Source organism: Sarcophilus harrisii, chromosome 4 (genome assembly GCF_902635505.1).
Source record: "Sarcophilus harrisii chromosome 4, mSarHar1.11, whole genome shotgun sequence".
NCBI classification, from domain to species: Eukaryota; Metazoa; Chordata; class Mammalia; order Dasyuromorphia; family Dasyuridae; genus Sarcophilus; species Sarcophilus harrisii.
In genome coordinates this window covers 146,360,638-146,373,805 of record NC_045429.1, presented here as the reverse complement: position 1 = coordinate 146,373,805, position 13,168 = coordinate 146,360,638, and the positions used below count along the sequence as shown (strand labels likewise).

The window sequence follows — 13,168 nt, the reverse complement described above, 5'->3', positions numbered from 1 at the left end:
TTAAGCCTATTCAATATTATTTCATATTTCATATACTCTGTTGTTCATGTAAGTATACCAGATTGCCCTGGCAGGCATAAGACATCCTAGATACTCTCCTTTACTGTGGAACTGAGTTTGGAGTTTAGGCTAATAAATAGGAAAACAGTATCTTCCTTCCCAATCTGCTTATCAGTATGTGGAATTTATGTAGTACTTGAACATTTACAAATAACTTTAAAATGATGATACAAAGTAGCTGATGCAAACATTTTTCCCTTCCAATTTTGCAGATGAAAAGACAAATTTAGGTAGATAACATGCCTTTTCCAAGGTCATAGCACTAGGGATATAAATCCAGGATTTTAATTCCAAGTCGAGTCTTTTTTCCATTTATACCATGCCAGGCAATATTGTATACAGTATTGTATATTGTGTAACTAAATAATTAAAGCTTGTTATGGCAGGACATAGTAGTAAAATTGATACAACAAAACTAAAGATAATATTGTATTAAATGTATGTTATGAATTTTTAAACTCAGAATGAATATTTTCCCCATATTAGCTAGCAAACAAGTTCTTGCTCATAAAATAGCCGCCAACAAGGAAGCAGATGTGCCACAATCCAAGAAAAAAGCTGCTGCAGGAGCTCAAAAAGCTAATAAGGCACGAGCTACTGGTGCAATTGAAAGTGGTCAAAATGTTCTTGATGATGATTCTGTTAGCTTTCCATATGTAGAGGAAAACTCTCAAGTTTCCCAACAGGTAAGATCTTTACATTGAAAAGAAATATCTGCCAGATAATAGTTTAACACAACCATTTTATTTTCTTCAAGATAGTCCTGATTTTTTTTAAAAGGACTTGTTAAAATTATAATATTCTCTATTTTAAAAACAGAGCAATATTTTTAACTGGTTCATGTTTCATTTAGTAGGAATAAGTCCTATTCCATTATTCTACTCCATTATCATATGGAATAATGGTTGATTTTGTTGATTGAAATGATAAGAAGGGGAAAAAAGGATTGTGATTCCTCATCTATAAAATGAAATGATTGAATTAAAATTTAAATTAATTAAATTAAATTTATGGCTTTCAAGATTCTAGTTCTGAATCCAAGATACTCTGATCTCAGCATTCATTCTTTGTGTATTCTAATCATTTTGTCTTTACACTGAAGGAATGGTATTGGGTTATCAGTTTAAGGACAGATTATTTTTGCATTTGATATACTATATATTCATATTGCTTCTTTACTAAACATTGCATTTTATTACAGAATTATAAGTATATCATACAAGCCACAGTACTGTCTAACAGTTGGCCCCTTACAGAAAATCAGTCAGCATTTGTTCAGACACTTAGAGATTTGGAGAAAAATGATCTCAGAGGTATGTTACCCTAAATTCTTGCATTTATATGCATATTATATTTGTGCATTTTATCTCATAATTTAATGTCATTTCAAACATTATTTTCTACAAATATTGTATGCATTCTCTGGTTTTCCTCATTTTTTTTTTTTTTGATTCTTAAAAGCTTCAACATTTTTTGTAATTGACTTTCTGAACCAAAAATATGTGGAACAGATAAAAACTAACTTTGCCTAGTTAGAAGCATAATGTATTATATTCTTTTAGATTAACTTTCTTTTTTAATTAAAGCTTTTTATTTACAAAACATATGCATGGGTAATTTTTCAACACTGACCCTTGCTAAGCCTTCTGTTTCAATTATCCCCTACTTTCTCCGCCCCCCCCCATAGATGGCAGGTAGTCCAATACATGTTAAATGTGTTAAAATATGTGTTAAATCCAATATATGTATACATATTTGTACAGTTGTCTGGCTGCACAAGAAAAATTGGATCACTGAGAAAAAACTGGGAAAGAAAACAAAATGCAAGCTAACAACAACAGAAAGAGTCAAAATGCTATGTTGTGGTCCACACTCAGCTTCCCACAGTTCTCTCTTTGTGTGTAGATCGCTCTCTTCATCACTGAACAATTGGAATTGGTTTGAATCATCTCATTGTTGAAGAGAGCAACATCCATCAGTGTAATGGGCTGAGGCTTGAGTTGATGCACTGAGGTCCCAAGCACGTGAGGCTAAATAGTAATTGGACTATACTCTATCAATATACATGCTTGGAGAAAAAATGGCCCCCACCCACTCTCTGTGCAAGTCCTGATGTATTGTATAGGAAATGACGATTTTGGTGGGTGGAGGCACAGGGACTGGAAGAGAGCCTGAGAGAGATTGCCAGGGGGTTCGATTCTAGGAGTGGCTGGTGTGTTTAGGCTTCTGGTCTAGCTAGCTTCTTGACTCAGCTGCTGACATTGCTATTGCCAATTCCCTTCTATCTCCGACCTTTCTTCATCTCTACTAAGAATAAAGATTGACAATTTTCCCATAACCTGAATTCCTGACTCCGACTGATTTTAAAATGCGTGGTCATCACACATCAGAATTGATCATTGTATATAGACTACCTTTCAAGTAATTTAAGGAAAACATATTTTCACAAAATTCAATTTATGACACTTCATTTGCAAAATATAACAATATCTTTGGATGATTTTAGTAACAATATTTTAGCATTTCACCAGGTGGAGATATTGCTACATAAAAGAGGACTTTTGGATGTATAACACATTTCATATTGTAGAGCAAGAAATATTAGGTTTTATTCTTCAAAAATTAAATGCAGACATCCATAATGTTCAAGACTTAGGCAAAAACTCGATTGATTTCACATTTGGAAGGATGTAGTTTTCAAAAGCAAGCTCTAATATTTATTTCTCAAAAATCTTCCAAATAAAATATATTATGTATAAGTAAGTTTAGTTTGGCATTTTATTAGTGATCCATTTACAAGGAAATGAGGAAATGGTTTTTTATTGTTTTTAGGAGTCCTTAAAAGACTTTATTTTTGGCCAAGGGATTTCATCATCCCAAAGTTCTACCATAATATGACAGGAGACAAAGGCATCATTTCTAAATGTCACAGCAGAGATGAAGATTCTGAAGGGAGATGACGTATTCCATATCCTGAAATTAAAAAGAAGAATATAGGTTTACAATGGAGAGGAAACTTGAAGGCCAAATTTAAAAGAGTAGGCAAAAGTGAAAATCAAGCCTAAATTGGCTTTGAAGAGAGAGTAGCATGGAAAACAGACAGAACTACAATCATCATCATGATATTCATTGAGGTCAGGGATACTGTATCCTCAAAATGTGGAAAAACTAAATAACTCTAGGCCCTATCCCAATCATCTATTTTTTTAATAATTCTGATCATATTTATTTAATACAAAAAATTCCACATTTCACCCATAAAAAAACTTAGTTTTTACATGAGAGAAATTAGTATCTCACACACTAAGCAAAGTCTTTTCAGCTATCAGTATAGCTGCAGCAACTACTTCATGGTTTTCCTTCTCCTGTGAAAAGCCCAGGGTACAATTTTTGGGGCTCAAAAGGGATCCTAAAATGTTGGGGTTCCAGAATGATGTCCCAAGGTAGCTCAAAAGAATTTGCAGGTTCAGGCCCATCTCCAAGTCAAGAGGCAAAGTTTATTATAATTTTCATGCTTGTTAAAGTGGGCTAAATTCCAAAAGAAGTTAGCAAAGAATCAAGAGCAAGAAAGTAAATTTTTAGGGAAAAGTAAGAGAAACCAGGTGTTTCATGTTACTGATATGCTAATTTTATGCGAGGTAAAGTTGAGGAGTGGTCTAATTCTGACTTTGTGCACAGATGCAGTACTTAAAGTTCCCAAGGCTAGCCCATGGGTCTGGAGGGGTTAGGGATTAGGGGACTAAGGAGAAACCTTCTGGAGGTATATTTTTAGGCCTGAAACAGCACTAGGTCTAATGGCAGGCATCCAATTTTGTTCTGTGCATGTGTTAACTATAAACACCTCATTCTTGTTGCTCATTAGTTTCAGAAACCCTGTTATCACTAACCATTAGGCTGTTATTTCATAGTCAGTGATCTTTGGGCTCAGCAACCTGGTTATATAAAGTAAACTAAGGCAAGACAGACTAATGGAAGAAATATATTATTCCTAACTATATCATTCTCAAGGCCAAGTAACCTTGGGACTCTTCCTAAGGACTGCACCATATCACAATGATCACTGCTGAAGAAAAATCCCCTGATGGAGTCTGGATGGTAGAGAGACAAAGAGGAAGCATTTCCAAAGAGAATTCACAGCCTATAGTACTTCAGTGCACTGAAGCTTTAATAAAATTTTATTGTTTATAGTAAATTTATGTATGTATACTTATGGCAGTAAATGATAAAAATAGATTAGTAATATACAATATTTATGCACTTATAACTTAGTAACTTTCTTTTTTTCTTTATGCATGTTTTGGGGATTTTTTACAACATGCTGTAGATTTCCAAAAAAGTCCTATTTAATTATCAGTTGCCAATCCCAAATAATGAAAACTACAATGTGAAAAACCCAGGAATGCCAGAAGATGACTATAGATGGGCCAGGTAGTAAAGAAAGACTAGCCGGTAGTAAAAAATGATCATGGATTTTGAAGTAGAAAAGCTTTCCAACAATAAAGACATATCATTAGGATGATGGAATGCTAAAACATAAAGGCCATACTTGCTTAGACATTTTAAAGAAGCTGTCTGACAGGTGAGAAAAGAAAACTTGATAAAGAGAGATCATACTAAGAATGTCTTTTTCCTGCATGCAGAATTGATTAGGTAGGATTCCTGAGATAATGCCTATATATAGCTCTCATAGATCTTAAAAAAGAGAAGGGTATATAATGTGAGGCCTATAGTGAAACACACACACACACACACACACAAACACACACACACAATTGTAAAGGACTCTGGGGGAATTGTTTCCTAGTACTACAGTTTTTTTCCTTTTTCTAGACACTTTTCTTAAGCAGTTTAGCATATCATTGTAGCATCATCTTTTTTGATTGCTGTGTCATACCTCAGTCACAATAATGACTCACATTGAACATGCAAAATACTAAAACCTTCACATCTTTACTATGAGAAAGCTTTTCTAACAAAAATTTTAAAAATCTTTTATATCTAAAATTTTAGAACTCCAATACTGAACTTTACATTTGTTCTCATTGAATTTCATTTTATTCCATTTAGTCCATTATTTCAGCCTATCTTTTTTGGCTCCTGACTCTTACCTAACACATTTGAGATCCTTCCCAGCTTTGTATAATTGCATATTTGATAAGCATGTCCTCTAGTTTAAAAGATTAAAATGTGAAACAGTACAGGGTATGACAGTGTGATGCATATTCCATTATGAATCTCCTTCCATGCTAATACAGAAATCTTAATAATTATTCTTTGGGTCTAATCAGTCAGTTAGTTCAGTCCACTCACCAGAACATCGGCTCATCTAGGCACATGTTCCTTGAAGATAGTAACTATTACTTGTTTATCTTTGTGTTGTAGACATACCCAGATGTGGATCTTTTAACATCTCTTGATTAAAGCAGGACCTTACTCTCTGAGACCTAAGTTCCCTGGACAAGTTTTGAATGCTCTTTTTTCTAGTTTCCTCATGCACCTCTAAGGAGGACATTTATCTTCACAAAGTCACAGCACAGGCCACTGAGTTGATATTTTAGCTTAAGAGTGCCTCCATTCATGAAATGAAACTAGCACTAGCTCTGTGTCTCTCCATTGTAAAGAAATAAGGTTTCTGTTTAGAAATATATGCAGAAGAAAATTGAGACCAAAAAGAGAGGATTCTCTGTGGTAGAGGAAACCAGAAGTTCCAGAAGCAAGCAATACTTCTAAATCTTCTAAGAAACCTTCTAAAGAAAAGACAAGGCATCAGTGCACACATACAGATATTGGGATGCACAAGGATTTAGAAAAAAAAATCATGACAATACATGGAACCTCTACAGGATCCGTGCTGTACATAGGGACCTATGCTTACAGAATGGTTCTGGAGACAGTGGAGGAAGTTAGGTAGTACAGTGGATAGAGTGCTGAACCTATCAGGAGTCAGGAAGCCTTGGGCTCATTCAAGTCCAGCTTCAAACAAGAATAAATCACTGAACTTCTGTTTGCCTCAATTACCTCATCTGTAAAATAGGGATGGATATAACAGCTATCCTCCAAGGTTGTTATGAAGATAATTGAATATAATATTAATAAGACATTTTGTAAACCCTTAAGTGCTATATTAATTCTAGCTATTATTAGCAATTTGTAATTACATGAAAGAATAAGGAGTTTGAATTGAACCACCATATGAGGCAGAAAGGGTGTGAGAAGAGGAAGAGATTAAGAATGCCAGCGAGAGAAAATGAAGAGAAGATTGACACGCTTTCTTCATACCTATAAAAAAACTCCCAGGCCACATCATTACAAGACCATGAAGAAGAAAAAGCATAGCAAGGAACTGTGCATACCAGGGAGTAAGTTGGATCTATCTATCCCTTCCCTGATAATTATGTGATATCAGCTAGAATAGCACTTTAAGTGTTTGTCTCTAGAAATATGAGAGGAGAGCTTTTCTTTTTAAGTTTGTTCTGTATCTTTTTTTCTAGCTAAATATGTCCTTGTTAATTTTAATATAAAGAAGAGAAGTGAAGTTCTTTAAGGAAATAAAATTCAAATTCTTATTTTCCAAGGGGAAACTTGAACAGGGTCCAAATAAGCTAAATTCTTATCTTCCTAAAAGCAGTGCTAGATGGGATCATGAGTCATGGGCTTTTTATGTGAGGCTTCTAAAATAAACTTAGCCCTTCTTGTCAGTTCCAATGGATAAAAATATAAAGCCCATCAAGTAGCATCACTGACATTACAGGAAGACATCTGTGGTCCTGCATCTAAGGTTTGAGTTACTTCTCCACCTGTATCCCCTACATAAACAATACAAAATTATTTAACTTTCAGGGATCCATGTTAACTCATAGAACTTTCTGTTCTTGGGTCTGTTTTATTTATTTGTATCTTTACCTTTTTGATTTCTTAGTACTAAACCAAGAGTTATGTGAGCTATTCTGAAACAATTCAATTCTATTTTAAGCATATTGGGAGCATCCTCTATTTTTCCCCTTATGAGTTGCTTTCTAAATGGCTGAGAAGTGCCGCTTGTTTTGCCTTTTTTGTTTTTGTTTTCCCTTGCAGAACAACCTAAAATAGTAATCAAGAAGAAAAAAGGAAGCCCTGTTCCAGATCTTGGTATGTCTGTTATGGGCCCATCTTCAGGACCACCATTTTTTTCTTTTTTGTATTTTTCTTTTTAGGAAAAAGACAGTGTAGCATTGAGGAAGTCTATTTCTATAGTCCTGTTCATTACAGAGCATTAAAATTTAAATATTTAAAAACATTTAATGTTCTATAAGTGCTCCATAAACATCAACAGAAAAAGGGTGGTGGTAAGGGGAGCATGCAATTTATACTGGAAAGGAAACATTACTAGAACTTAATTCCAAATTGTTTTCTCAAAATTACTGAACCAATTCATAGTTCCAACAACATTTTAACCTACCTGTCTTCCTATATGTTTTGTTTCTAAAACACAGTTTAATTTTTTCATCTCTTCTCCAAGTTCAAAACTGATCATTATACATTGTTCCCTTTTGTATTATTGTTTTTTTCTTTATTTTGTAGTAGTCATTTTTTTTGTATCTGCTTACTTTACTTAGAATCAGTTCATACAAATCTTTCCCAGTTTATCTGAATTCTTTAAATTCATTTTTTTCTTGTGCATACTAATATTCTCTTGCATTCATTAATAGTACAGTTTGTTTATCATCCTTCAGTTGATGAGCATCCACTTTGTTTTTATTTCTTTGCTATCCCCTCAACATGCAAACACAAAACTAATGTTATAGAGTGCACATGCATACACAAAACTATTGTTACAAACATATGTGTGCATAATTGTATAAATTGGAACTTTCTATTTTATCTGTAACAATGCCAAGGAATCAATTTCTGGATCAAAGTATATGAACATGGTCATTTTCTCCCTCAAAATTACAAATTTCTTTCTGGAATGATTAAATCAATTAGCCTTCACCAACAAATATATTCATGTCCAAATCTTCACATCTTCCCTCTAATATCAAATATTCTTTGTCATTTTTTGCCAGTTTGCTTAGAATGAAGTGAAATTTCAAATTTGTTATGATTTTAGCTTCTCTTAGAAGTGATTTGGAAGAATATTTTATATAACTTTTAATTAGTTATGTTTTGTTTTGAGATATATTTGTTCATATACTTTAATCATTTATCTATTGGAGAATGGATATTCTTTTTCTAAAATGGATGTTTATATTTAATTTTTTACACCACCATCATTTTAAATACATCCTTCCTCTGTTCCCTTCTCAGAGATCTTTAATCAAAAAAATTTTTAAAGGGGAAAAATGGTTTGGGAAAATTAATATAAATATATATTAACCAAGACTTACATTATAATAGAAAATAATTTATATACAGTCTTTCCTATCTGCAATAAAGAAAGAAATATTCATTCTCTCTCCAACTCATCTTTAGGGCCAAGATTGATCATTATAATTTCACAGTGTTTAGTTTTAACTTTTGTCATTGTTCTTTCTATTTATGTTGTATTTGTACTTATTGTTTTGGTGACTAGTTATTTGATTTTATATCAGTTCATATGCCTTTTCATACTTCTCTGTGCTCTCCATATTCATAATTTCTTATTAAGCAGTAGCATTCCATTATGTTCATATACCTCAACTTAGCTTAGAAGGGGTTCTTTTTCATATATATTATACACACACACATTTATATATATATATTTGTCAGTGTTAATACCTTATTTATTTTAGATATTAGAAATATTTGATGCAAAACTTTTCTTAATCGACAGTTTTCCTTCTTAGCCGAGCTGCATTGAATTTGTTTTTCCAAAATTTTTCAATTCTAATCATATATATATAACTTTATAGCACATTCAGAAAAACATGAAGAATTAATTTCAACGGGATTTACAGATGTCCATGGGTCTACTGATGGGCAAAAAACTACATCTACTGTAAAAACAACTCGAAAAGGTAAAGATAAAGGAGCTGACAAGGCAGAAAAAGAGAAGGCAGCTAAAGAAAAGGTGGCACCTAAAGTTGAACCTCAGGTAAGAATGGCATTCTTCATCTGACTAATTTTATAACATGTGAATTTTGGCAATGCTTGATTTCTCATAGGCAAGAATTCCAGTATCACATATGTAAATCCCTTATAGCTCTCATAATTCCAATTTTCAAAATAGAGAAACTAAATTGTACATGCACATGTACATGTACTTCTCATCTTCTAGCAAACTGTTTTTGCATACCATGAGTCACTGAGAAGTAACACAAGAGCACCAGGATAGTGAAGGTAGGTCTAGAATGATGAATGGAAGAGCCAATGTGAAAGGAAAACTTCCCCCAGATCACAGTTTTGCTTATGGCATTCCAGTTTGATGTAGTCAGAATTTAAAATATTAGATCCTTAATAAAAATGGACCCTTCATGGGATGTTTTATTGAGAAAATTGCATATAATTAAATTTAAAAGATTTCTTCTTGGTTAAAACATAAACTACCAAATTATGAATCATTTCTTAAATGTTTACCTACAAAACTATGAGATCTGACTGAAGAGGCATCACAGACATGCATAAAGAGAGACAAAATATTGGGTTTTGAACTGCCTGAGCTTTGAGGCTTTCACTGTAAAATCCTCTTGACTCTTATTAATTTTGACCTCCTACAACAGACCTTCTTGGACACCACTGTTATTGACCCATTTTCTCTTCCTATGAACAGCTGATATTTTACCTCTTCCCTGAGTAGCAAATTCCTGCTGCTTTTTCCATTAATCCCTGTGGTTCAGAGTCATCATGTACTCAAGTTAATATGTTACTCCTCAATTATCAATCCCTACTTGCTCATTCCCCATTCAGTTTCATCTTTATATCTCAATGGTATTGAAATTCCTTTGATCTCCCATTCTATCACACCTTCTGGAACCCACTTCTACGGTTAATAACTCATGTTAATGATAGATCTTTTCCTCTCCTATGTTGTCTATCCTCTGATACTCAGAAACCTGTTAATTTCTCCAGTATATATTTATTTCCTTGCCTCTATCTACTTTGCTTGCCACTCTTTTCATACCTGAAAACCAAGCGAACTGAAAGAAGGAAGGAAATCTCTTGTCATTCTTTCTTCTTTTTAATATATGCTACTGGTATCCAAATTCTGTTTATTTTATATTTACAATATTGTCTTCACTCACACTAATATCCTCGTACAGGCCCTTATCACACTTTGCTTCACCATTTATAATAAATAATAGTTTAGATCTTCAACTGAAATGGACTCAACCTTGGACATTTCATTTGGAAAATTGAATATAACTAAATTGGAAATTTGCCTGAAAAAAGAAATTCTTCCTTGGTAAAATAAACAAGCAAGCAAACAAAAATTCATAAACTATCTATTGGGAATTATTTCTTAAATGTTTCTTCTAATTAGTCTTATCCCTCCAATTTCCCCTCCCTCTCATTCACACTCCCCACAAATGCTAAGACATATTCTTCAAAGGACTATCCTACTCAAAACCTTCAATAGTTCGTTATTGCTTTTACAATAATATACAAACTTCTCAGTCTGATCTTTAAAGCCATGTACTACCTGAATTTACGTTTTTTTTTTTTTAAACAACCTTTCTTATTATTCCCCTTTATGTACTCTGAAGCTAAATTAGGGACTGGTCCTTCAATTCAGTTTTCCAGACTGAGAGTTACACCAATGAAATTATAGGTTTGAAACACCCTCCCCTGCCCCCATCTCACCAAATATTGTCTAATAAAATGCTTTATACATATTAGGTATTCAGTATATGTTTATTGAACTGAAAAGTATTAGAAAGCATCGTGATGAATGTAGTTTTTGTGTACTACATAAAAAAGATATCTTCCTGAGAAGACCTTAGGGTTCCTATATAGCACAGCTTGATACCAATTCAGGATAACCCAAAGACTGGAAAAACTGCCAAGAAAAACCCTAGACTCTTGCTTTTCTACAAAGGGGCTTACTTAATATCTCTTTCTCTCTTTTTGATATTATGCCTCTGAATCCCACTGTGTTTATCAGGATAAATTTTAGTTAAAAAGTTCAGGATCTCCTTACTTTTATGCGCATTCTATAGGCAATTTCAGAATAAGAAGTAGATGCTTTTCTTAGAACTATTAGTAAAAGCTGTTGTCTTAGATCAGCTGTTCTTTCCTGACGATGGCAATATCTTGATAATCATAACATATGAGACCTAGCTTTCCTAATTTATTCATTTGAAAAATCAAAATAAGATATAAATATAGCCTATGTGCTAAACATTTACTAAGTCCCTTTAATTCTCATTATTTTTACAATTTCCTTTTGATATTTTTTGTTATATCAAATGAATTTTATTATTACTTTCTATAGTTCTTTTTAAACAACCCTTTAGTAGTTTGACTAGTTTGGTACTGAATCTGTAAATAAATTTTGGTAGTATTATAATTTTATTACATTACCATGATCACATAATAACCAATTAAATATTCTCAATTATTTATGTGTTCTTTTATTTTTAAAAAGTATTACCCAGTTATATTCATATAATTCTTGTGTCTTGGTAAGTAAATTCTCAGATATTCTGCAGTAATTTTGAATGAATTTTTTTCCATATCTTAACTTGATTTTTAAGTAACATGTAAAAGTCTGATGATTTATATAAGTTCATTTCTTATGCTGCTACTTTAAAAATTATCCTTCTAATTAATCTTAGGTGAATCCTGCATTTTTTTCAGTAAATTGTATCATTTGCAAAATGCAATAATTTTGTTTCTTTATAGTCATTCCCTTAAATTTTCTATTTCTCATTTTATTTCTGTAACTAATATTTCTGTAAATATATCAAATAATAGTGGTGATAATAGAAATGCTTGCTTTATCCTTGATATTACTGGAAAGACCCCTACCATTTCTTCATTATGATAATGCCTGTTTTTGGTTTTACAAAGAGATTTTTTTTACCACATTAAGGAAAGGTCTATTTACCATTTTAATGTTTTAAATATAATTCTGATGTTATATTTTGTCAAAAAGCAAAATATATAGGCATATTTTTTTATTATTTTTGGTTTTACAGTTCTAATAATGGATTAGGTCTGCATTTCTGGTCATAGGGTATAATATTGTAAATATGTTGTTGGAGCCTCTTTGCTAATATTCTGCCCAATATTTTTGCATTAGAGATATTGTTTTATTATTTGTCCTTTCTTTTATTTCTTATTGACTTAGGTAATCATTACAAAATTGTCCCCAGGATAAACTAGGACCATTCCCAATAAGATCAGGAGTGAAACAAGATTGTCCACTATCACCATTACTATTCAATATTGTATTAGTAATGCTAGCTTCCATGATAAGAGTTGAGAAAGAGATTAAAGGAATTAGAGTAGGTAATGAAGAAATCAAATTATCACTCTTTGCAGATGATATGATAGTATACTAAGAGAACCCAAGAGATTCTACTAAAAAGCTATTAGAACTAATCCACACCTTTAGCAAAGTTGCAGAATACAAAATAAACCCACATAAATTGTTAGCATTCTTATATATCACTAACAAAATCCAACAGTTAGAGATACTAAAGGAAATTCCATTTAAAGTAACTGCCAATGGCATAAAGTATTTGGGAATCTTTATGCCAAGGTTAAGTCAGGAACTATTTAAGCAAAACTACAAAACACTTTCCACAAAAATAAAGTCAGATCTAACCAATTGGAAAAATATTAAGTGCTTTTGGATAGGTCAAGTGAATATAATAAAGATGACAATAGCTACCTAAACTAATCTATTTATTTAGTGCTGTACTAATCAGACTCCCAAGAAACTATTTTACTGACCTAGAAAAAATAACAATAAAATTCATCTGGAAGAACAAAAGGTCAAGAATTTCAAGGGAACTAATGAAAAAAAATCAAGTGAAAGTAGCCTATCTGAACCAGGTACTATATTACAAAGCAATCGTCACCAAAATCATTTGGTATTGGCTAAGAAATAAATTAGTTGATCAGTGGAATAGGTTAGGCTCACAAGACAAAATAGTCAATAACTTTAATAATCTAGTGTTTGACAAACCCAAAGACTCCAGCTTTT

The 13,168-nt window shown here is 32.5% G+C and overlaps 1 protein-coding gene across 5 annotated transcripts in view; it reads left to right on the top strand.

The window, feature by feature from the left end:
- The window catches only part of ADGB (androglobin), a 240,026-nt gene that overhangs the window by 212,228 nt on the left and 14,630 nt on the right, over positions 1-13,168 (top strand). For 3 of the 5 annotated variants that reach the window (XM_031937653.1, XM_031937656.1, XM_031937652.1), the window contains 4 exons: positions 547-746; positions 1,262-1,373; positions 7,135-7,188; positions 8,931-9,112. In XM_031937653.1, coding sequence (XP_031793513.1) covers positions 547-746; positions 1,262-1,373; positions 7,135-7,188; positions 8,931-9,112 — 548 coding nt within the window. The remainder of the gene's footprint in view (positions 1-546; positions 747-1,261; positions 1,374-7,134; positions 7,189-8,930; positions 9,113-13,168) is intronic. The other 2 variants (XM_031937655.1, XM_031937654.1) reach the window with 1 other exon arrangement.